Source organism: Calonectris borealis, chromosome 20 (assembly GCF_964195595.1).
Source record: "Calonectris borealis chromosome 20, bCalBor7.hap1.2, whole genome shotgun sequence".
NCBI lineage: Eukaryota > Metazoa > Chordata > Aves > Procellariiformes > Procellariidae > Calonectris > Calonectris borealis.
This window is the reverse complement of record NC_134331.1, coordinates 597,117-620,563: the sequence shown is the minus strand read 5'-3', so window position 1 is coordinate 620,563 and position 23,447 is coordinate 597,117. Positions and strand designations below refer to the sequence as shown.

Here is a 23,447-nt window from a genome sequence, read left to right as displayed (position 1 = left end):
GAGCCGGGAGCCTCGGCGCAGGGCTGTGCACTGTGGTCGGTGGGTGCGGGGTGGGCTGGGCCACGTGGTGGGACGGTCCTCACCCACCCCAGCATTACACTGGGACCCATTTGCACGCTCTCCTCGTGTACAGAGGTGACAAACGGTCCCAACGTGTGTTTGGGAGCTCGCTGTGCCAGCGGGTTCGGACGGGCAGTGCCGGTGCTGGCCTGCCCTCACAACCAGCTTCTCCACAGGTGGAGAGCGCCCAGGCGTTCACCTGGCAGTCCCAGCTCCGGCACCGCTGGGACGAGGGGAGGAGGCACTGCTATGCCAACATCTGCGATGCTCAGCTCCAGTACTCCTATGAGTACCTGGGGAACACCCCCCGGCTGGTCATCACCCCCCTGACGGATCGGTAGGGGCTCAGCTCCCCACGCCTCCCGCTGCCCGTGCCACGCTGCTGGCACCATCAGCCCTGCCCGTCCTCCCTTCCGCAGGTGCTACATCACCCTGACACAGTCCCTCCACCTCTTCATGGGGGGGGCCCCCGCCGGCCCTGCGGGCACCGGGAAGACAGAGACCACCAAGGACCTGGGCCGGGCGGTGGGCATGATGGTCTATGTCTTCAACTGCTCCGAGCAGATGGACTACAAGGTAGGGTGCAGGGGAAAGGGATGGCAGCACCGAGGCGATAGCCGTGGGTTGCCCACCAAGACAAGGGGGGAGCCTCTTTCAGGAGGCACCACTGCAGCATCCACCCCCGTGTCCAGCTGCAGCATCCATTGCCAATGCCCTGAAGCTGCTCTCCTCTCCCTGGCTTGGCAGCCGTCGAGAAACCTGTGGGTCCGGCAGCAGCTCCTGGTGCCATCCCGTGCTGCTCACTCCCACCACAGCTCTGGCCAGCTCGTGTCCCTGGGAGCCTGTGGGAGCTTGGGGGGCTGTAACACTGCAGGGCATTTCCCTAGGGAACAGCACAAACCATAAAAGCACAAGCAGCTCTCCACACTTGAGCTTTCTTAACAAATTCCCACGTTGCAGCCTCCATGAAAAACTCATTGTCTGAAGCCCATCTCTGGTGCTTTCTCTCCAGTCCTGCGGCAATATCTACAAGGGGCTTGCTCAGACCGGCGCCTGGGGCTGTTTCGACGAATTCAATCGCATTTCAGTGGAGGTTTTGTCCGTGATTGCTGTGCAGGTACGTACAAAACCAGCAGCAGCGTGGGGTGCTGTAGGGACTGGGTGAGCCTGTCAGCATTTCCAGTTCCCATACTGAATGTTGTCTCAGTTAAACCTGACTTTCAAAGGGACAGTTTGCTGCTGTTATTTCTACTGTGTCATGTTGGGAGGAAAATGGAGGGGAAGCGCAGCAGTACGGAGCTTTGGGCATGTTTAAGATCACGCAGCCCAGCTGTGTCCCATCCCAGTGACCTGTCACCCTCTGCCGGCTCTGCCATCACCTGGGGACAGGGCGTCGTGGTGCCTGGGAAGAAGCTGATTTAAGGCCAGCTCTCCTGAGCCCCGGGATTGCTACGCTGCCGTGCCTTTGGCAAGCTGTTGATATTATTTCTAACAATGCCGATGGCACGGCCGAACCTCCAGGCTCGTTTTCTGCAGGCGGGCGGCGAGGGTGAGCCAGGGGCGCAGGGCAGGGAGCTGTGGGGCTGCTGGCACTGACACCTCCGCTTGTCTGCCAGGTGAAATGTATTCAAGATGCAATTCGCGCCAAGAAGAAAACATTCAATTTCCTTGGAGAGACGATCGCGCTGATCCCGTCGGTCGGGCTGTTCATTACCATGAACCCTGGCTACGCAGGACGGACAGAACTGCCTGAAAATTTAAAAGCTCTGTTCAGGTACACGTAGGCAGAGAGGTCATTATGTACTGGCAGTCGTCATAGCATTTACCTCTGTGGTAGCACTCAACCATAACCATATGGTAGCTACATCCATAACGTGAACTAAGCGTTTGCTAGTGCCAACAAGGACGTGTATACTGGCAGCCCTTGTGTCAGGGAGACCTTGGCACCCCAAAGCCCCTGAGATGGTCAGGGGCTGGGACAGCTGGGCCGCTCAGCCTGGAGAAGAGGATGCTCGGGGTATCTAATTGCCACCTTCAGCTAAAAATCCAATTGAGAATGAGAAAAAAAGATGGTCAAGCACTGGAAGGGGTGGCCCAGGGATGCTGTGGGATCTCTGTCCTTGGAGGAACTCAAACTGTGACTGGAGAAGGCCCAGGTGGCCTGAGCCCTGCTTGGAGCAGCAGGCTGGACAAGAGACCTCCAGAGACCCCAGCTGGCGTAAATTACTGCCCAATTCTCTGATGCTAACAGCAGCAGGGAACAATTTATATTGGAAACTTGAGTGCAAATTCTTGCTGGCTGTGGGAGGGCAAGGGGCGTCTGGACGTCTGTGCCCAGCCCTGCTAACCTGCCGCTGCTCTTCTCCAGACCCTGCGCCATGGTGGTCCCCGATTTTGAACTGATCTGTGAAATCATGCTTGTTGCAGAAGGTTTTATTGATGCTAAGCTTCTAGCAAGAAAGTTCATTACTTTGTACACACTCTGCAAAGAGCTACTATCTAAACAGGTAATTTAACAATATTGCAAGGTTCTTTAAGATGAAAGAGTCCATTTGAATTTCAAACCTGACAGATTGTAGTAGGATTGCTGCTAGTAACATTCTGGCTGACGTTCTATATAGTTCAAGTCTATGGCTGGACAAATTCCACTTCCACGCTGGTGCATCATATGGCATATTTCTGCCTTCTGGAAGAAATCAAGTAGTCCAAAAATAGAATAGAATAGAATACAGCCAGTTAAGATGAGAGCATCCAGATATTATTCATCTCAGCAGAAGTGATTTACAACAACCTGGGTGTGGGGCAATGGACAGGGTGTTCCTCTGCAGTGTTTTTTAAAGCAGATCTCCCTCACCGAAGTGGAATTGTAATACTTTGCTGGCTGTTGGCAGGACCATTATGACTGGGGTCTGCGGGCTATCAAGTCCGTGCTGGTGGTAGCTGGCTCCTTGAAGAGAGAGGACCCTGGCCGTGCTGAGGACCAAGTTCTGATGAGAGCTTTACGAGATTTCAACATCCCCAAGATCGTGACAGACGACTTGCCCATCTTCATGGGGCTGATTGGAGACCTGTTCCCAGCCCTGGATGTCCCTAGGAAGAGGGATCTCAACTTTGAGAAGGTGCAAGCCCAGGCGTGGCACCAGCACCAGAGACATGCCAGCCCTGGCAGGGTCCAGAGGCTGAAAGTCCATCCGGCACTGCTGGGGGTGGCCAGCTCGTCTCTGGGGTCTTGCCGAGCCATGATGGCTGCCCGTGGTCAGCGCCTACTCTCCCTCCCAGATCATTAGGCAGTCCATGCTGGAGCTGAAGCTGCAGGCAGAGGAGAGCTTCGTGCTGAAGGTGGTGCAGCTGGAGGAGCTGCTGCAAGTGAGACATTCCGTCTTTGTCGTCGGCAACACCGGCTGTGGCAAGTCCCAGGTAGCAGCCAAACCATCTCTGAGGACACGAGTCCCCTCCTGCCCCTGGCCAAGCACATCCCATGGCCTCCCCTGTCCTCTTGGCAAGGATGTTGCCGCTGGCCCCGGCCAGCCACGCAGACCCATAGCCACACCAGCAGCAGCGTCTGGGTAGGGGACAGCAGCACGGCCAGTGTCCATTGCCACCCCGGGCCCTCCAGCACCATGCGTGTTGGGCTGAGCCTGTGGAGCGGAGCAGGTTTGGGATGCACAGCTCAGGGGCTACCCAGGACACCCGTGAGCAGAGCGGGGACAAGGCAGGGAGCAGGCAGGGGCATGCTCTAGTGACGCCCTGCGTGCTACGATGCCGGCAGGACAGTGCCGGCTGGCGGGGCTCTGGGCTCCCACAACACCCCAGCCAGGAGCTGGCTCCACAGAGGGAAGTCCAGAGCCTTCCCAGTGGCTATTCTGGGTGCTCTGCAGCAGGTGGGAGCAAGGCTCTCTGCCCCCGGCTGCGGGCAAAGACTGCCAAAGGCTGCAGAACCCTCATAGAAGCAGTGGCCATGGCTGCACGGTTCCCCTCTCCGCAGGTGCTGAGGTCACTCAACAAGACATACCAAAGCATGAAGCAGAAGCCGGTCACTGTGGACCTCGACCCAAAGGCTGTGACCTGCAATGAGCTGTTTGGGGTTATTAATCCGTCCACGCGAGAGTGGAAGGACGGTGAGACACCAACACTTTTGAGCGGTCACTTACCCCAGGTGGGAACTGGCCCAAAACATCCTTCAGCAGCGGCTGGCACATAGGCAAATACCTTCATAAAATGTGTCTCTGTAAACACTTTGTGATGTGGTGACGGAATGGGAAGACCTTTCCTTGGGGCTTTTTACTGGAGTGTGAGAGAGGAGGAACATGTTTCAGGGAAGCACCCAGTCCTTCGTGTCCCCCCAGCAAACGTGCCGTGTGTGGAAAGGACAAACCCACGTGTTTCTCTGTGTGGCAGGTCTGTTTTCTTCAGCGATGCGTGACCTGGCCAACATCACACATAAGGGGCCCAAGTGGATCATCCTCGATGGAGATATTGACCCCATGTGGATCGAGTCCCTGAACACAGTCATGGATGACAATAAGGTTGGTGCCATCACACCTCAGGAGCTTTGCTCGCTCATTAACTTGGGGTGATCAACTTGTACTCAAGCCTGGGCCCCAAGGTCAGGGCATCCCCCCATGACGGGCCGCTTCTCCCAGGTTCTCACCTTGGCCAGCAATGAGCGCATCCCCCTCAACCCCACCATGCGGCTTCTCTTCGAGATCAGCCACCTGCGGACCGCCACGCCGGCAACCGTGTCCCGGGCAGGAATCCTCTACATCAACCCCACGGACCTGGGCTGGAACCCGTGAGCCTGGAGAGGGAGACGGATGGGATGGGACGGGACGGGATGGGTGCTGGCCCACCTTGCGCTCACCTGCAGCCCTGCCCGTCCCTCCCGCAGCGTTGTGACCAGCTGGATCGAGACAAGGACGGTGCAGTCCGAGAAAGCAAATCTGATGATCCTCTTTGACAAGTACCTGCCAGTGTGCCTAGAGAAGCTCAAGTCTGGATTCAAGACGATCACCCCTGTCCCCGAGATCACGGTGATACAGACGGCGCTGTACCTGCTGGAGTGCCTCCTGACGCCGCAGACCGCCCCGCCGGACTCGCCCCGGGAGCTCTACGAGCTCTACTTCGTCTTCGCCTGTGCCTGGGCCTTCGGTGGGGCCATGTTCCAGGACCAGGTACGGCTCTGGGACCAACTGTTCGGCGCCTGCCTGCACCTGCCTGCTCGCCAGAACTTCGTCCCTCAGCCGCATCCCTTCGGAAAGTACTAAAGCAACAACATTGGCTAGTTTCTGAGTTTTTCTCTGTTTGGTTCCCCGCAGCTTGTGGATTACCGCCTGGAGTTCAGCAAGTGGTGGGTGAACGAGTTTAAAACCATCAAGTTTCCTTCTCAGGGGACAATTTTTGACTATTACATTGATCTGGAAACGAAGAAATTCATGCTCTGGACTGAAAAGGTGCCAAAATTCAAACTTGATCCCGAAGTCCCTTTACAGGTATTTCCCACAAGCTTTCTGTGTTTATGTGTTTTATTTGTTTATTACTCCACGGTCTTCCCATGAGCAACACTGGGCAAGACCCCGCGCCTGGAGTGGCGCAGGGATTCGGGCTGGCTCTGCCATGCCGCCGCACAGGCTGATGGCACCCGGCAAACCCCGTGGCTTTTTGTGGTTCTGCTTTACCCTGCAGAAACCTCAGCGAGAGCTGCAAGTTGCAACTCTTCTTTTTTAATTTCACATTAACCTGTGGCTTCATAGATTCTCATGAAATAATAATAACTATTGCCTGAAAGCAAAAATGTACTTCAAAACTTTATTTGCATGTCTTTTGAAATGCTGTCCTGAGGGAGGGGGGTTGTGTCAAAGATGTTAGGGAAAGGGAGAGGTGCCGCAGCTGAATGTGGCCTGTGCATTGGCTGAGCAAAGACATTGGGGACAGTTTCAGGAACTGTGCTGTGTTGTTCTGTTTTAACAACTTGTTTTTCTGACAGCTCCTATTTTTGGTCAGAAAGTCTTTAGAATAACCAAGCACCTGAGACCTTTTGCTTTAGAGAGGGACCAGGTTTGTACGGAAAGAGAGCATCTTCCATTAGACCAGCTGGCATTGCTGGGAAAACCAGGCAAGGCTCCCAGCGCGCTGCCCGCTGCTCTGACGGAAGATCCCGCCTCTGCCTGCAAACGTCAACTCCAGCAGCAAGAGGCGAGCTCCAGGGACTGACGGCGCAATTTCCCCAGGCCTCCATGGTGCACACAGCGGAGACCATTCGCATTCGCTACTTCATGGACCTGCTGATGGAGAAGCAGAGGCCAGTGATGCTGGTGGGGAACGCGGGGACGGGAAAATCGGTCCTGATGTGGGACAAGCTTGAAGCGCTCAGCACAGATGAATATCTTGTGCAATCTGTGCCCTTTAACTTCTACACCACCTCGGCCATGCTGCAGGGTAAGGTGGGCCTGAGCTGGCAGCCAGCCTCGCGCTGGGCTGTGCCGCACGGCCCCCTGGCGCTGCCCCACCGCCCACCCGCTCCTCTCACTGCAGCTGTCCTTGAGAAGCCCCTGGAGAAGAAATCAGGGAGGAATTACGGCCCGCCTGGGACCAGGAGGCTTATCTACTTCATCGACGACATGAACATGCCGGAGGTGGACAAGTATGGCACCGTGGCACCGCACACGCTCATCCGGCAGCATATGGACCACGGGCACTGGTAGGTGCCTGGCCAGCGGCCCCTACTGCGGGGGCTTGGTGACCCTGTGCCGTGCTGGCGCCTCTCCCATCCCGGTGGAGCCGTGCCCTGCCCGTGCTGCCTCCTGTGCCACACTACCGGTGCAGCTGAGCCGCCTGTTCCCTCCAGCCCCCTCATTCCCGGAGCTGCTGGAAAGACTTTGGCAGAGGAATGGGAAAACTCTCTGCTGGTGACTCCAAACCCCGTCCAAGGCAAACAGCCCCGCTGCCAGCGCCGGCGGGGGATTCCCGTGCCTGGCAGTGCAGCATGCGGCGCAGGCAGTGGGGAGGGCTTGCTTGGGAAGGGAAGGAGAAGTGAAGAGTGCCAGCTGCCGTGGGGGGGTTTGGGGCCAGGTCTGGCCATGGGGTGCAGAAAGGGTCCCACACAGCATTGCCGGGCTGCGCCAAGCACTGGGGGAATGGGGATCCCCACTCCTGCATCCCCCCAGACTGAGCTCCACAGGGTCGGTAGGGCACAGCCCGGCTGGAGGAATCCATCCCTGGGGAAAGAGTCACAGTGCCGGTCCCTGCGCAGGTACGACAGGAACAAACTGACCCTGAAGGACATTCACAACTGCCAGTACGTGGCCTGCATGAACCCAACCGCAGGGTCCTTCACCATCAACCCCAGGCTGCAGGTATGCGGCGCAGGGGGCTGTGCCCCAGTGAGTTCGCTCTCCTGGGACCAGAGCCTGGAGGGGTGGGATGGTGTGGGACGAAGTGGGATGGGGTGGGATGGAGTTGGGACGTGGTGGGGGACCTCACAGTGTCAGCTGCCTGCATCAGCCCCTGGGGACAAAGCTCCCACCTGAATTTTTGCTCGTTTCTGCAGCGCCACTTCTGCGTCTTCGCCATGAGCTTTCCCGGCCAGGAGGCTCTGCTGACTGTGTACAGCACCATCCTCGCGCAGCACCTGGCCCTGCAGAGGATGCCGCCGGCTGTCCAGAAGCTGCAGCCCCAGCTGGTAGCAGCAGCGCTGGGTGAGCCCCTCCCACGCAGGGGGGGCGGGAAGGCGACGTGCGCCAGCGTTGGCCCCCGGGGAATGCACCCGCACCCGCCGGCACCGGGAAACCCAACCACACTACAATCGGCCAGTGCACTGGGAGCCCCACACAGTACCTCCGCATCACGGCACCGTGCAAACGAAACCTCTGTTTCTCTTCTCCTATTCACGTTCAAAATGCAGCATCGTGTCCCTAGAAATGGTCCAACTAAAACCTCAGGCTTGCCCTACCTGCTGAAGGTCACGGAGGGGAGAGCGAGCCAGGCTCAGGGATCCCACCAGAGGCTGCAGTGGTCTCTGGGGGCCTGCCCACCCGCTCACCCCCTGTTTCTTGCCAACAGCTCTGCACCAGAAGGTCGCCTCCACCTTCTTGCCAACAGCCATCAAGTTCCACTACCTCTTCAACCTCCGCGACCTCTCCAACATATTCCAGGTAGTGGGAGGGCTGTTTCCTCTAAAACATCCTTATTCCTTTCTCTCCTTCATCATGCATCCTTGCAGTGCGCCATGTCCTTGAAAAGTACCATGATGTCTTCCCAAAGCCAACCTTTAAACTCAGATCAGAGTAGCTGAGGACTGAGGGATTTGCATGTTTGTCAGGGCCTGTTGTTCTCCACCCCCGAATGCCTGAAAAGTCCCGTGGACTTGGTGCGTCTCTGGCTCCACGAAGCTGAGAGGGTGTATGGAGACAAACTCATTGACGAAGGGGATCAAAAAGGCTTCAGGAAGATGCTCGCGGACACCTGTAGAAAGTTCTTTGATGTAAGTTGTGCTGGAAAATGAGGGAGTGCACTGCCAGGCTGAGCTCCCCACACGGGCTTGGCAGTGGCACGGACAGCAGTACCCCGCGGATGCCCCACGGCTGAGCCCCACGGCTGAGCCCCACGGCTGAGCCCCACAGCTGGCCTTGCCTCTCCCAGGAACTCAGCGAAGACCTGCTGTTCGCCAAGCCCAACATCTACTGCCACTTTGCTCAGGGCATGGGGGAGCCCAAGTACCTGCCGGTGCCGAGCTGGCCGGCTCTGAACAAGCTGCTGGGGGAAGCCTTGGACAACTACAACGAGGTGAACGCGGCAATGAGCCTGGTGAGTGCCCTGCTGCGGGCAGCTCTGTGCCGAGGCAGTGCTTGCACCGCAGAGATGCAGCTGCAGCATTGTTTTTGCTCGCGTTTGTATGCTATAAGGCGTTCGCTGCTTTTCCTGCTGTGATTCAGAATATCAAACCTTCCCCTCCTGTTTTCTTCAGGTGCTCTTTGAAGATGCAGTGTCTCATATTTGCAGAATTAGTCGGATCTTAGAGTCTCCCCGGGGCAACGCACTGCTGGTGGGGGTAGGAGGCAGCGGGAAGCAGAGTCTGGCACGGCTAGCAGCGTACATCAGCAATCTGAACGTGTTTCAGGTTACGCTGAGGAAAGGCTATGGCATCCTGGACCTGAAGGTAAGAGCAGCTTTCCTCCAGGCCGCCTGGGGCAGCGCTGCCTGCTCGCGGGACAGAGCCCGCAAACGCAAAGCAGGGCTAAGTCCTGCGGTGGCTCCAGTGCCTGGGGTGGGTGTGCGGGGCTCTGCTCTGCTCTCGTCACTGCATCTGTGCACCGTGTGATCCGCTCAAAGGTGCTTTCTGAACACCCATGAGTCCTGCCCCGAGGGGCCACAGCGTTTCCCCAGCCAGGGACGGGCAGGAGCCGCTCGTGAGGGAGGTGCAGTGCAGGCAGCCCTGGCAGCTGGCCCTGTCCTGGATCAGAGCAGCCGGCACCCGGCACCTTCTCAAAGGCACCCTCTTGGCTTCTCGGGGCGGCCCCAGGGTGCCAGTCTGTGCCAAACCGGTTACTTGGGAGAACAGCTCAGAGGGTTGAAAAGAGGGGGGGTGACGGTTTCTCTCTCCTGCCCCAGCTGGACCTCGCCTCCCAGTACATCAAGGCGGCTGTGAAGAACAGCCCCACCGTGTTCCTGATGACGGACTCCCAGGTTGCTGAAGAATCGTTCCTGGTCCTAATCAATGACTTCTTGGCGTCCGGGGAGGTGCCGGGGCTTTTTCAGGATGATGATCTGGAAGATATTATCAGTGCCATGAGGCCCCAAGTGAAGTTCCTTGGATTGCGAGATACACGGGAAAATTGCTGGAAATTATTTATAGAAAAAGTCAGGCATCAGTTAAAGGTGGGTGTTTGGGTGTTCACTGGGGGGGGGGTGTTTCAGTGCTCCTGACCTTGCCTAATCCAAGGCCTATTTGCAGACAGGACACAGAAAACTGTGGTTCCATTACACCTGTGATGGGTTTGGGTTAAAGATGTTTTCAAAGGCTCCTCAGCCAAGGGTGCACCCCCAGCCCCAGGGGTGCAGCTCTTCACACCCACATATTTACCTCCCTTGAGGCAGAGGGGATGAGCAGCCTCCATGGCTGCGAGCCGGCACTGGGCTGTGCTGGGCTCTCGCAGGGACGCCAACACTGGCACCGTGCTCGGTTGCTGGCCGCAGCCACCAGAGGAGGTCCGGTGCTGGCCCCAACCCCATTGAGAGGTGCAGGGTGCACAATCACAGACTGTCATCTCCCGGGTACTGGGAAGGGGAGTTAATGGGCAGGAGGCAAAGTCCTGATCTTCAGCAGAAGAGTTTGCAGCGATGTGGAGCTCCTGCTGCTCCACGTGCGAGCTCGGCCCCCGGCAGCGGGGACGCCCTGCTCACCCACGGCGCTCTGCCCCAGGTCATCCTCTGCTTCTCCCCTGTGGGCTCAACCCTGCGGGTGCGGGCAAGGAGGTTCCCTGCTGTGGTCAACTGCACGGCCATCGACTGGTTCCACGAGTGGCCGGAGGATGCACTTGTGTCCGTCAGCAGCAGGTTCCTGGAGGAAACAGCGGACATCGAGGTGAGCTGGAACACCGGGTTGGTGCACACCAGGGCTGTGCTTGTGCCTCGGTCCTGGGGGAGTGGGGGAACCGGGCTGCTTTGGGGAATGGCCTGCACCTCTGCTGCTCTCCTTGTTGCAACGTGCCCAGGGATGGGGGCCTGGCGTGACCTGGGGGTCCTGGGGCAGCGAGCTAGCGATGGGGTCTGGGTAAGCTCACAGCCGGCTCCAGGGTCAGAGCCTGCAGCCCCACACTGTGCAGGTGGGGACGAACCTTTCCTTGTTTCCCGTTCGTCCTTAAAACACGGCCACAAATAACAGCCTGGAAACAGCAGCTTTTCCCCAGTGCAGCCCACATTAACCTGGGGGATTAGAGCCAGGAAAACCAGGATGGGGCTTAAGAACTGGCATCGTTAGTGCAATGATCACCTACGTTTCTCAGCCACGTGTTGTGCTGCTTAACGAAAAGCAGTGCTTTCCCTCCCGGCCTCTGCGGCTGGATGCGGAACCAACGCTGCGGGAAAGCTCGGTTGTATCCCAGCATTGGCACCGCGTCCGCACGGCGCAGTGGCTCATTGTCCATGCTCCTGGTGCAGGCCGAGGTCAAGGTCTCCATCAGCCAGTTCATGTCCTACGTCCACATGAGCGTTAAGGAGATGTCCAAGACCTACCTGGTCACAGAGAGACGCTATAATTACACCACGCCAAAGACTTTCCTGGAGCAGATAAAGCTCTACCAAAACCTGCTGTCAAAAAAAAGGAGCGAGCTCACCGCCAAGATTGAGAGGCTGGAGAAGGGGCTGATGAAGCTGCAGAGCACGGCATCGCAGGTGCCTGCCCACAGCATCGTGCCTGCTGCGGGTCCAATGTTGGGGGGCGAGAGGAGGCGTGTCCCCGCAGGGTGGTCACAGTGGCCGCAAGGTCCCCGAGCCGTACCGAGCCGCTGCTGCGAGGCCGGGCAGGGCTCAGCAGGATCAGCCCTCTGATCCTCTCTGTTTCTCCCCCTGTCAAGGTGGATGACCTGAAAGCCAAGCTGGCGGTCCAGGAGGAAGAGCTGAAGCAAAAGAACGAGGACGCAGATAAACTGATCCACGTGGTGGGCGTCGAGACAGAGAAGGTCAGCAGGGAGAAAGCCATGGCTGACGAGGAGGAGCTGAAGGTCCAGGCCATCAACAAGGTGTGTGGTGCTGGTGCCCACCATGCCAGGGTCCAACACGGGAGCTCAGTCGGCTTCATCTGCTCACCCTGTCCTGTCCCCTTGCCTCCCCAGAATGTGGCCGAGAAGCAGCGAGCCTGCGAGACTGATCTGGCGAAAGCGGAGCCGGCGCTCGTAGCCGCCCAGGAGGCCCTCGACACACTCAACAAGGTGGGCGACCCTCAGTGGGAAGCGGGTCCCCGGCTGGTGCCTGCATCCCCGAGCCGGGGCGATACTCAGCGGCCCCGTGGTCCCTTCCCAGAACAACCTGACAGAGCTGAAGTCCTTCGGGTCCCCGCCCCAAGCGGTGGTAAACGTGACGGCAGCTGTGATGGTCCTGACGGCCCCCAAGGGCAAGATACCGAAGGATAAGAGCTGGAAGGCAGCAAAAGTGATGATGGGAAAAGTAGACACTTTTCTTGATGCCTTAAAGAAGTTTGACAAAGAGCACATCCCTGAGGCCTGTCTCAAGGCATTTCAGTGAGTCCACAGCCGGTTCCTGCCCCCTTCCCGGCCCCCTGCCGCAGGGCCGCCCTGGGCAGGGTGTCTAGGAGAGACCCTCACCCAGCGAGCGCAGCGGGGTTTGAGGGGCAGGAGTGGGATCCAGGCGTTTGCTCTGCTCTCCCACCTGGTGCCCATCAGCAGCCCAAGCCCCGGGAGGAGCGGGATGGGGCCATCGGCAGCCGTGGCATGGTGTCATAGTGCGGCGTGTTCTCCCATTCCAGGCCCTACCAGTCAGACCCCAGTTTTGATCCGGAGTTCATAATGTCAAAGTCAACAGCCGCGGCAGGTCTGTGCTCCTGGTGCCTAAACATCGTTCGCTTCTACGAGGTGTTCTGCGAGGTGGAGCCCAAGCGGCAGGCCCTGGAGGAGGCCAACGCTGAGCTGGCAGAGGCACAAGAAAAACTCAGTCGCATTAAGAACAAAATTGCCGTAAGTGCGTGCCCCCCCCGCAACCCCGGAGCCAGCCGCTCTTTGCCTTGGCTGGTGCCCGCCGCAGCCCCCATCAGCCACCAGCAACTCGGCTGCGGGTCACAGCCAGAAGCTAAAAATGAGCAAGAAAGATTCTTATAATTCATATAACCTGGAGCCCAGGTGCAAGAGCTGCGCTGTCACGACAGGGGCTGCTGCAAAGCTCCTTTGGGTCTGCAGAGCTCTCTCCTGGCCTGGCAGCTTACTGCAGCTGTGCTGTGTGTGCAGGAGGTAACTGTAGATGTGTTGTCTTTTGAAGGACCTGAATGCCAACTTGGCAGCTCTCACTGCAGAATTTGAGAAAGCTACAGCTGAAAAAATCAAATGCCAGCAGGAGGCCGATGCAACCAACAGAGTCATCACGCTGGCAAACAGGTACCGTGCAAACTCTGGCTCCAGAAGCTCTGGGACCGTCTGCTGCTCCCTGGCATTGCCTGGTGACAATGACACAGGTGTCGTGGAAGCATCAGAGCCTCTCCCTCCCCCCAAAATTAAAAAATCCCAGTATGAATTGGGCCAGAAATCTGGGGGGGATGCAGCCGCAAAGCCGTATGCCCTGGGTGAGGGCAGCCCACCGTCCAAGCAGAGGTGGATTAATCCCAACAGCGTTTGGTGACGGCCGGCCTGGGGCATCACGGCTGAGTCCCACCCTTGCACAACACCGGGAGCAGTGGCACCCGCAGCAGGCGCTGTCTCCTCTCACCCCCCCAGGCTCATCGGGGGCCTGGCGTCAGAAAACATTCGCTGGGCTGAGTCGGTGGAGATGCTCAGAGAGCAGGAGAAGACGCTGTGCGGAGATGTGCTGCTGGTCTCCGCCTTCGTGTCCTACGTTGGCTACTTCACCAAGAAGTACAGGGCGGAACTGCTGGAGAAGCACTGGATCCCCTTCCTCAGCGGGCTGGCGGTGAGTGGCCACAGGTCCCGTTCCAGGGTGCCGGGGCCTCCTTCCCCCCATGCTTGCTGGCACCGAGGGACTCCCGCTCCTCCGCGGCCAGGCACCCAACGGCCCCTCCCTGGCAGGTGCCCATCCCCATCACCCCAGGGCTGGACCCCCTCAGCCTCCTCACCGACACTGCTGATGTGGCTGCCTGGAGCAACCAGGGGCTGCCCAGTGACCGCACGTCCACCGAGAACGCCACCATCCTCTGCAACACCCAGCGGTGGCCCCTGGTTGTGGACGCCCAGCTCCAGGGCCTCAAGTGGATCAAGAACAAATACGGGGAGGAGCTGCGGGCCATCCGCCTGGGCCAGAGAAGGTGGGTTGGGTGCTGCGGGGCAGCCGTGGGCTCGGGCTGGAACGGCCCCCCTTGCCCGGCCACTGGAGGGGCGCAGGGCTCTGCAGGCCAGGGCACCCATGTCCCCCATCACACTTGGGACACCCGAGGGCAGCAGCGCTGATGGGCGTACCCAACACCTCCGTGGGCTCTGCAGGGGTCCCACCGGCGTGCAGTGGCTGGAGGGCATTCGCCCGAGCCCCCCGCAGCGCGCACGCACGCTCGCCCCACGCTGCGCCTCTCTCCCCTCTTGGCCGCAGCTATCTGGACACCATCGAGCAGGCGGTTTCCGAAGGACAGACGCTGCTGATCGAGGACGTTGGCGAGACGGTGGAGCCGGTGCTGGACCACCTGCTGGGCAGGAACACCACCAAGAAGGGCAGGTCAGCACACCCTGTTCTCTGGTGCCGAGGAGTTTCACCTGCTCTGAGTAACCACTGCTGCCCTAAAATGCCGATTTATGCCCCTTTGCATGACAGCAGCTGGGGCCTGATCCTTCCGCATGCACATGAGAGTTTCTGGCCACATCCTCTAGTTTTCTTTGGGTATTTCCCAGTGGAGACACTTGTAGTTGATGTGACGTTTTGGACCGTTCTGGTCTGCAGAGTCCAGTCTGTGTAGTGATTTAAGAAGAGTTCCCTGGTGCACCTGCAATAAAGTGTGATAAATGGCAAGGGTTCTCTTGGCAGACACAGAAGCTATTCCATGATGGGGTTTTTGCTGAGAATCCTCTCCCCCATCTCCCCTGCCCCACTCAGCGCTGCCAGCTCTGCTGCAGGCAGTGCTGCCTTCCCCAGACACCACCGACCTTCCTGGCCGCATTCCCCGGGGTCTGGCGAGGGCTGGTCCCCCAGGACTGCCAGGACGGGGCTCTGGGGCCGCTGGGGATGGAGCTGTGCCACCCTCCCCTTGTATCGTGGCACAGTGCCTGCAAGCAGCACAAGCCCAGAAGCCGTCCGAGAAATGCAGGCAGCTCCTTCGGCTCCTCCGGCCTTTGCCCTGCCAGGGCTCTTTTGGCACTTCTGCCCTTGCTATGCCTTTTCCCGACCAGAAAAATACATCTCGAGTGGCCGGCAACAGCACACAGGTTGAGGGTTTCTGTCTGTAACAAGTTACTGTCAGGTGTACAGAAATTAATTTGTTTAATTAACTGAACAGATACATTAGGATAGGAGATAAAGAAGTGGAATATCACCCGCGCTTCCGCCTGATTCTGCACACCAAATATTCCAACCCTCACTACAAGCCAGAGGTGCAGGCTCAGTGCACCCTGATCAACTTCTTGGTGACCCGGGAGGGACTGGAGGACCAGCTTCTGGCTGCTGTGGTGGCCAAAGAGCGGCCGGACCTGGAGACCCTGAAGGTATGAACCCGGCTGCCGGCGAGACGGTAGCAGAGAGTGGGCTGGGGGACCTGTGGTGGCTTTGCTGGCAGGGAGCAATGAGGTCTCACCTCTGTGAGCTTGCTGTTGCTTATCGAGAGCTGAGTGAGTCCCGATCAGAGCCTGCCATCTGCGTGGGCAGCTGTGGGTCCACCGTTGCCCCGCGGAGCCTGGCACTGCCACGGGCACGCTCGCCGCTTCACCCTGCGGGTGACAGTATGTCCCAGGAGGGATCACGTCCACCCTCCTCTTGCATCAGCGCTTCAGTGACAGCATGAAAAACTTGGCTGGTTTCTCAGAGCCCCATAGCTCAGCTGACCTCAGTATGTTGCCTGGGCTGCATTTGTAAAGGGAAAATTTATAATTAGTAGAAGATAAAGCCAGCAGAACTGCTGATGGTCCACAGTCTGTTGCATGCAGTTCGTTAGGGAGCGCCCAGTGTAAGTCACGGCGATTGATACCAGAGTTTCGCCACGGTCTCTTGAATGACGCACGTCTCTCTGGGGCGCTGGTGTTGTAGGCAAACCTCACAAAGAGCCAGAATGAGTTCAAGATCAAGCTGAAGGAACTGGAGGACTCCCTGCTCGCCCGGCTGTCTGCTGCCGGGGGGGAGTTCCTGGGGGACACAGCGCTGGTGGAGAACCTGGAAACAACGAAGCGCACAGCCATGGAAATTGAGGAAAAAGTAAGGAGCTACCCCTAGCTGGTGCTGCGGTGCCGCGGGCAGCGGGAGAGATCTCCCGGACCGCGCAGGGCACCCAGCGCTCAGCGGGAGGTTGGGTACTGCTTCGGCATGTGCCAGGATGCTGGATAACACTCACCTTCATGTGTGTCAAGGTGAAAGAAGCTAAAGTCACCGAAGTCCAAATAAACGTCGCTAGAGAAAACTACAGGCCAGCGGCAGAGCGAGCATCCCTGCTGTACTTCATCCTGAGTGACCTCAACAAGATCAACCCTATCTACCAGTTCTCTCTCAAGGTAGATGTGGAGCAAGGAGGGAATTGGTTTGTATGGGCAGGACAGGGTTTGGGGGATCTCAGAGATTTGGTGTTTCAGCATTTATGCTGCTGACAAAACACCCAGCAGCCCGGGCGCTGAGCTGCCCACCCGGCTCTTCCTCAGGCATTCAATGGGGTCTTCGAGAAAGCCATTCAGTGCACGGCCCCCGACGACGACATCAGGCAAAGGGTGATCAACCTGACGGATGAGATCACCTACTCGGTCTATATGTACACTGCACGGGGACTTTTTGAGAGAGACAAACTCATTTTCCTGGCCCAGGTTGCCTTCCAGGTAATGTGTGCAAATGTCTGGGGCTTTGTATGTGAGCTGGTTTAGATAGGTTGTTCTCTTACTTCTGTGCTGCTGCTGGATACTCAGTAGCTTCTGGCCTGGAGCGCAGCCCCTCGCGCCGAGGCTGTGGGTGCCAGGGCAGTCGTGATGCTGTGCTCTCAACTCGGCAGGTCCTGGCAATCAAGAAAGAAGTGAACCCAGCGGAGCTGGACTTTCTTCTGCGCTTCCCTTCCAAGGCTGGCGTCGCGTCCCCTGTGGACTTCCTGCAGCCCCAGGGCTGGGGTGGCATCAAGGTTGGTCCGCGCGGTCGCCTGCTGTGCCGAGACAATGCCAGCACGGTCCCCAGCGCGGCGGGTCCAGGATCACCTGCAGCACCCAAGAGAGTCCGCAAAGTACCCCTGTCCCCTGCGGCTGGTGAGACCCAGCACGTCCCAGCCCCCGGCAGGGCCTGTAGGACGGCAGCGTGCCGGCGGCACGGGGGTCCGCACTCAGCCCTGCAGCAGGCGGTGGGGAGAGCTGGTCAGCTGACCGAGCACCAGAGACAGCCTGTCCCTCCGCCCCCCTCCTCTGCACATCCCCCTCACCCCGGGGGCTGAGGGAAAGCGGACATGGGCTGCTCACACCGGCGAGAGGAGGCAGCTGGCGAGGTTGTGTCTCGGCAGCGTTTTGGACTGTCAGTGTCCCCTGTGTGCCTGGCTCCTCTCCCATGAGCTCGGGGGTGTCCGAGCGATGCCCCGCTGGCCTGCGCGCAGCATCCCCATTTCACCAGGCATCCTTGGTACCCCAGGGATGCCTCTGGGACACCCAACGCAGCTGTGCCCAGCAGAGGACAGGTCTGGGCCAGTGGAGCAGGGCTGCGGGACCCCTCGGGGCCTGGCTGCAGCACAGCGCCGTTCCTGCGTGCGCATAGCTCCACGAGGACCCCCCAGCCTGGGGGTTCCTGAGGGTGAGCAGAGCCCAGGAATGATTTAGCCCTCCTCTGTGGGACCTGAAGGTGCTCTCGGAAATGGAGGAGTTCAAGAACTTGGACAGCGACATCGAGGGCTCGGCAAAGCGATGGAAAAAGTTTGTGGAGTCCGAGGTGCCAGAGAAGGAGGTGTTCCCCAAGGAGTGGAAGAACAAGTCAGCCCTGCAGAAGCTGTGTATGCTGCGGTGCATGCGGCCAGACAGGATGACCTACGCCATCAGGTGCGCCAGTGCCTGCCCGGGGCATGCAGCATGGTGGTCTCCTGGAGAGAGCCCCGCGGCGTCACTGCACCAGCTACACCCAGTGACTGTGTTTGTTCCTAAGTCACATTATGGTTTTATTTTGCTGTAGGAACTTTGTGGAAGAGAAGATGGGGAGCAAGTTTGTGGAAGGAAGGAGTGTTGAGCTCTTCAAGGCATACAAAGAGAGCAGCCCCTCCACGCCCCTGTTCTTCATTCTCTCCCCTGGCGTCGACCCACTGAAAGACGTGGAGGCCCTGGGTGAGCCGCGGCCCGCTCCTCGGCTGGCACCAGCCCATGGCGGCTGCATGCTGCTGCTGGTTTGAGCAGGGAATGGCCGGAGTTGTGCAGCCCCATCTTCGTACTAATACTAACGAAACAGGCATCTCACCCTGTGGCGGTTTCCTCCCCTCCCCAGGCAGAAAGCTCAACTTCACCATTGACAATGGGAGGATCCACAACGTGTCGCTGGGGCAGGGCCAGGAGGCCGTGGCAGAACGAGCCCTGGAGATGGCGGCTGCGCAGGGGCACTGGGTCATCCTGCAGGTGGGTGGGGGGCACCGGGGCACACCGTGGGGCACTCAGCCCTGCCGGCCGCCAGACGCGGCTCAGTGTCCCCAGGCTCCCCCAGCCTCAGCGTCCCTTTGACACTAAGGTGGTACCTGGGATGGCTGAAGCTCGGGGGGTGTCGGCAGCTCCCCGCTCCCCCTGTCCCGGTGCATTAGCAGTCGTGCACAGTCTCGGTGCTCAACCTGCACAGTGGCCAGGTCCAGGCTTGTACTCTGGGGGGGCAGAGCCGGGAACAGGGAGGGGACCAGGGGCAGCAGCACCACCGGCAGCAGGAAGGCGCCACGCTGCCTTGAGCAAGGAGCAGGGAGGGGACATGGGGGGCTCAGGGAAACAGGGGAGGTGGGGAGCACAGTGCCCTTCATTCCCTGCAGTAGGGGGGGGACACGCAGGACCAGCAGGCAAGGGCTGGGGCATGATGGCCCCTTACCCTCACTGCACCACCACAGGCAAGGCAGGAGGTGAGGGGACATCCAGGACGGACAGACCTTCGGTGTGCACATAATCACCACTGGCCTATGCCAAGGGAACCGGAGAGGGGCCACAGAGTAGGAGACTGGCAACAGAAAGCAGAGGCCAAAAGCATGGGAGGCCTCCAAAGAGGATGGCAGCCCTGCAATGGGGGTGCAGGGTTTTTCATGGTGTACCCCACGTGATGGCAGTGACACTGCCTGGGTTAGTTGGGTGTCCCCAGCCCAAGCGGTGCCGTGTTGTGCTGCACCTGCTCTCTGTGGAGCCACAGTAGGAATCGGGGGGGGGACAAGTGATTCCCAAGGTTGCACTTCAGGCCAAGCCATACAAGAGGGGGTCCTGTTGCAGAACATCCACCTGGTGGCCCGGTGGCTGGGCACGCTGGAGAAGATGGTGGAGCAGTACAGTCTGGGCAGCCACCCTGACTACCGGGTGTTCATGAGTGCCGAGCCAGCCCCCAGCCCCGAGGCACACATCATCCCGCAGGGACTGCTGGAAAACGCCATCAAAATGACCAACGAGCCGCCGACGGGCATGTATGCCAACCTGCACAAAGCCCTCGACCTCTTCACTCAGGTACCCTCGCCCCTCCGCGCTGCTCTCCCCCACCGCGGTCGCGCTTTGCACAGCCTGTTCCTTTCAACCGTTTTGGGTCAGCCTGCCTGGCTCTCCCCATCCCTGGGGTTTCACGGGCTGAGCATCTTTGGGGGCGTCACTGCAGACATGGACGTTGCACCAGGAGCCAGCCTATCCCCAGGTATGTCCTCCCCGGGGGTGCCCAGAGCCCCCATTTGTCAGGACGTGATTTAGGGGTAACCAGAGCTGCCCGAGGGTTCCCGAACCAGGGAGGGTGCTGAATTACTGGTGCCTTTCCCAAGGCTGAATGTCAAGCTGCTGCAGCTTGGTGCCACAAACAAGCCGCCTCGCCTGTCAGTGGCGGGGGGGGTGGGGGGGGTGGGGTGTGTGTGTGTATTCCTAATTTTTTTATAAACAAATGAGTGCAAAAAATTAACCAACTAGCAAATCTTTAAAAGATAATTTTATGCTTTTTTTTTAATAAACAACCTTCAGTTCTTCTTTGCCATCATCTGTTAATTTTCTTCAATAGAGGGATGGCTGATAGCGATATTCACTCATTTGCAAACCCACTCTCATTTTTATTCCACTGCAGGACACGTTAGAGATGTGCAGCAAAGAAATCGAGTTCAAATGCATCTTGTTTGCACTCTGTTACTTCCACGCGGTGGTGGCCGAGCGGCGCAAGTTTGGTGCTCAGGGCTGGAACAGATCTTACCCCTTTAACAACGGTGACCTGACCATATCAATTAACGTCCTGTACAACTACTTGGAGGCTAACCCCAAGGTAAGGGACTTACGAAGTGACCGTACCTCAGCACAATGCACACTATGACAATCAACCTTTTTTAAAAAATTCATCAGTTTGCTGCACAAATGCCTTCCCTTGAGGAAACGCAGCGTTGCCAGTAGTTCTTCCCTTCCTCCCCAGGGAGCTGCCTGCATGCTCTGGCAGGTGAAGGTGCAGAGTCCTCAGCACGACTGAGCTGGGTGGAAAGCAGGCGTTCAGCACCAGGCTGGGACAAGCGCCTGCTCTGGCTCACGCCTCGGTGCTTTGTTGGGTTGCTTTTTTAAATTACTCTCCACCTAAAAGGCAAAGCCTGCCCCGAGAATGAAGGTGCAAGGAGTAGGATTGAGATCACCCTTAGGAGAGTCCTGCTTTCCCCTGGCCTTACAGACATGATTCAGTTGATCTGAACAAAGACGGGATGACGGGGGTTCAAAGCATGGATGGCTGTGTCCATACCGGGACAAGGTGAAATCTGTGGGCGAACACAAGAGACACCTAAGACAAGGTCCCCTGTCTTGCTCCCCTTCACTCTGTCACCGAGCCTCTGTGGGTCCAGGGTCTGTCACTTCCCTGGACGCTGGACAGGTCAACCCAGGAGCTGTTGCTCCGTGGCCCTGCAGCTCTACAGTCGTGTACAGGTTCCCTGGGCTGCAGGGGACTTCTGCAGCCACACAGGCTACAGGAACCTCACGGTAAGCCTCTCCTTGTAGGTACCATGGGATGATCTCCGGTACCTCTTTGGTGAAATCATGTACGGGGGGCATATCACAGACGACTGGGACCGCCGACTGTGTCGGACTTACCTGAGCGAATACATCCGTGCAGAGATGCTGGAAAGGGAAGTGTACTTAGCTCCAGGGTTTTTGATCCCTCCCAGCTTGGATTACAAGGTAAGAAAGATTAATGTTGCAATTTGCTGTGGAAAACCACCGCTCTGGATAAATGCGCACTAGTCAGAGTTCCCTCATGCTAACCAAGGGGGAACGCAGGGCAACAAAGGTTTCAATCCTGTGAAAACATGCAGAATCGCTGCCAAAATAATTCCTGTGGCTGGGGTGGTAAGGGAAAAACTTAGCTAAGACGTGAGTAAAAATCCATCTTGAATAAGCAGCGCCAGCCAGCTCTGAAGCACCACCACCAAAAAGTGATGACGTATTTTCAAGGCTGAAGCAAAACTCACACTCCTTTGTACATATCTGCCAAACTAACATCAGTGCCTGCCCTGCGCTTAGGGTTACCACGAGTACATCGATGACAACCTGCCACCGGAGAGCCCCTACTTGTACGGCCTTCACCCCAACGCAGAAATTGGCTTCCTGACTGTTACTTCGGACAGGCTTTTTCGGACAGTTTTGGAAATGCAGCCCAAAGAATCAGACACTGGAGGAGGCTCAGGTGTCTCCCGAGAGGAAAAGGCAAGTGAAGTTTCTGCCTCTTTACAATGACAATTCAGAGGCCAGATGGGGAGGACAGATAAGGGCCCACACACAATGGACAGGAGAATATAAGCTGTAATAATAACTGATTTCTTACCAGTGCAAGATAGTAAAGAGATGTGATTCTAGCCCAGTACCTAATGCTACAAGCTGTCAGCCTGGAGAAGGGGGAGCTGCTAGCGCAGAGCTCATGAGAAATGCTGCAGTCTCTGCTCAGCCGGACATTCCTGTCAAGTTTTTATTTAAGTATATTTGCACTTGGTTTCCCTATGACCATGCTTTCCTTTCCATTTCAGTAACTTCACCAGTCTTCGGCATTCGTAATGTAATTGAACACGAGCAAAGGCTTCACTGCTCTACAGCTGCTGAGAAGGCAGCACTAATACCACAGCCCAGGGCAAGGCAAAGCACTGGCCGCAGCTGCCTACTTGTCCCTGCCCCATCTGCAGCTCTCTCCCCCCTCCCCTGCTCTTGCATCAATCTAGATCCCAGGCAGGCAGGCAGCTAGTCACGCAGATCATAAGACCGTTAGCTGCTCTCCTCCAGCATCTCTGAGAAACCCAAAGGGTAAAAAGAAGGGGCTGAAATGCTGCCCCAGCAGTTTCTTTGTGTTCACTCCATCTGAACACGTGGTGCAGTTACAAAAGTCAGCAGTGTTCAGAAAGGTTACTCTTTGATGGGGTCGAGATGCGCCAGTGGCAAAATGTGGCTCACGTGCTGCGTCCTCAGCAGATGGCACAGGCTTAGTAATTTCCATTCATGATGGCAACTACTAAAAATACTTTTTTTTTTCTTTTTAAAAAGTCTTCCTCCTGACTCCCTAGATTTTACACTTGAATTTAACAGCCGCCGTGGCTTCAGTTCTTACCTTCTTGGCTATCAAAAAAGAGCTGCAGCTTTTTAAGATCCAGGAACAGTTAGTAAAATATAGAGTATTAGTAATAGAGGAGGAAGCACAAGAAAACATGAAGGCAGAAAAAGAAAAATCTTACTAAGTTACTTAACTGTTAACCCACAGCATTTTTCCTTAGAAAAGCGCAGTTCTATGGCATATTCTTTCCAGGTGAAGTCAGTCCTAGATGAGATTATTGAGAAGCTGCCGGAGCCATTCAATATGGTGGAGATCACGGCAAAAGTGGTGGACAAGACCCCATATGTTGTAGTTGCCTTCCAGGAATGTGAAAGAATGAACATCTTGACCCATGAAATCAGGCGCTCTTTGAAAGAGTTAGACTTGGGACTAAAGGTATGCATTAGGTAGCTGCCTAGAAAGCGCCTCTCCCTACCAAATAACTTCCCATGATTTGCAAATAGCTGTCGCTCGTTTCGAACCTTGTCTTGTACAAAGCGCTTGGCTACCCTTGCTCACGCTCTTACACATCCCACTGCGCTGGGTATGGCCAGACAGTACCAGCCTCCTGCTTCATGATGAGTTTGAGACCAAATACTTCCATCCGTCTTGCTTTCTTCAGATAAACTGCTCAGACTTTTCTCTTTTTTAAAGGGAGAGCTAACGATTACATCAGATATGGAAGAGCTGGCAAACGCTCTCTTCTACGACAACGTTCCTGAATCCTGGACACATTATGCCTATCCCTCTCTTCTGAGCTTAGGAGCCTGGTATGCAGACCTGCTCCTTCGGATTAGGGTGAGCAGATTTCTTGTGAA

General features: G+C 57.3%; 1 protein-coding gene across 1 annotated transcript in view; it reads left to right on the top strand.

The window, feature by feature from the left end:
• The window catches only part of DNAH17 (dynein axonemal heavy chain 17), a 38,384-nt gene that overhangs the window by 13,049 nt on the left and 1,888 nt on the right, over positions 1 to 23,447 (top strand). The window contains exons 34-78 of the mRNA XM_075169273.1: positions 237 to 397; positions 480 to 636; positions 1,073 to 1,177; positions 1,677 to 1,834; positions 2,429 to 2,567; positions 2,952 to 3,179; positions 3,340 to 3,477; positions 4,046 to 4,178; positions 4,459 to 4,586; positions 4,704 to 4,852; positions 4,949 to 5,231; positions 5,376 to 5,549; positions 6,288 to 6,495; positions 6,592 to 6,757; positions 7,310 to 7,412; positions 7,607 to 7,754; positions 8,119 to 8,210; positions 8,378 to 8,539; positions 8,698 to 8,862; positions 9,023 to 9,214; positions 9,667 to 9,933; positions 10,478 to 10,639; positions 11,215 to 11,448; positions 11,631 to 11,795; positions 11,889 to 11,984; positions 12,076 to 12,293; positions 12,539 to 12,746; positions 13,045 to 13,160; positions 13,497 to 13,689; positions 13,806 to 14,041; positions 14,320 to 14,442; positions 15,218 to 15,422; positions 15,961 to 16,125; positions 16,278 to 16,418; positions 16,563 to 16,733; positions 16,904 to 17,026; positions 17,728 to 17,921; positions 18,052 to 18,200; positions 18,358 to 18,485; positions 19,326 to 19,553; positions 20,149 to 20,340; positions 21,054 to 21,233; positions 21,576 to 21,758; positions 22,843 to 23,025; positions 23,284 to 23,427. Of these exons, the coding sequence (XP_075025374.1) occupies positions 237 to 397; positions 480 to 636; positions 1,073 to 1,177; positions 1,677 to 1,834; positions 2,429 to 2,567; positions 2,952 to 3,179; positions 3,340 to 3,477; positions 4,046 to 4,178; positions 4,459 to 4,586; positions 4,704 to 4,852; positions 4,949 to 5,231; positions 5,376 to 5,549; positions 6,288 to 6,495; positions 6,592 to 6,757; positions 7,310 to 7,412; positions 7,607 to 7,754; positions 8,119 to 8,210; positions 8,378 to 8,539; positions 8,698 to 8,862; positions 9,023 to 9,214; positions 9,667 to 9,933; positions 10,478 to 10,639; positions 11,215 to 11,448; positions 11,631 to 11,795; positions 11,889 to 11,984; positions 12,076 to 12,293; positions 12,539 to 12,746; positions 13,045 to 13,160; positions 13,497 to 13,689; positions 13,806 to 14,041; positions 14,320 to 14,442; positions 15,218 to 15,422; positions 15,961 to 16,125; positions 16,278 to 16,418; positions 16,563 to 16,733; positions 16,904 to 17,026; positions 17,728 to 17,921; positions 18,052 to 18,200; positions 18,358 to 18,485; positions 19,326 to 19,553; positions 20,149 to 20,340; positions 21,054 to 21,233; positions 21,576 to 21,758; positions 22,843 to 23,025; positions 23,284 to 23,427 (7,593 nt within the window). The remainder of the gene's footprint in view (positions 1 to 236; positions 398 to 479; positions 637 to 1,072; positions 1,178 to 1,676; positions 1,835 to 2,428; positions 2,568 to 2,951; positions 3,180 to 3,339; positions 3,478 to 4,045; positions 4,179 to 4,458; positions 4,587 to 4,703; positions 4,853 to 4,948; positions 5,232 to 5,375; positions 5,550 to 6,287; positions 6,496 to 6,591; positions 6,758 to 7,309; positions 7,413 to 7,606; positions 7,755 to 8,118; positions 8,211 to 8,377; positions 8,540 to 8,697; positions 8,863 to 9,022; positions 9,215 to 9,666; positions 9,934 to 10,477; positions 10,640 to 11,214; positions 11,449 to 11,630; positions 11,796 to 11,888; positions 11,985 to 12,075; positions 12,294 to 12,538; positions 12,747 to 13,044; positions 13,161 to 13,496; positions 13,690 to 13,805; positions 14,042 to 14,319; positions 14,443 to 15,217; positions 15,423 to 15,960; positions 16,126 to 16,277; positions 16,419 to 16,562; positions 16,734 to 16,903; positions 17,027 to 17,727; positions 17,922 to 18,051; positions 18,201 to 18,357; positions 18,486 to 19,325; positions 19,554 to 20,148; positions 20,341 to 21,053; positions 21,234 to 21,575; positions 21,759 to 22,842; positions 23,026 to 23,283; positions 23,428 to 23,447) is intronic.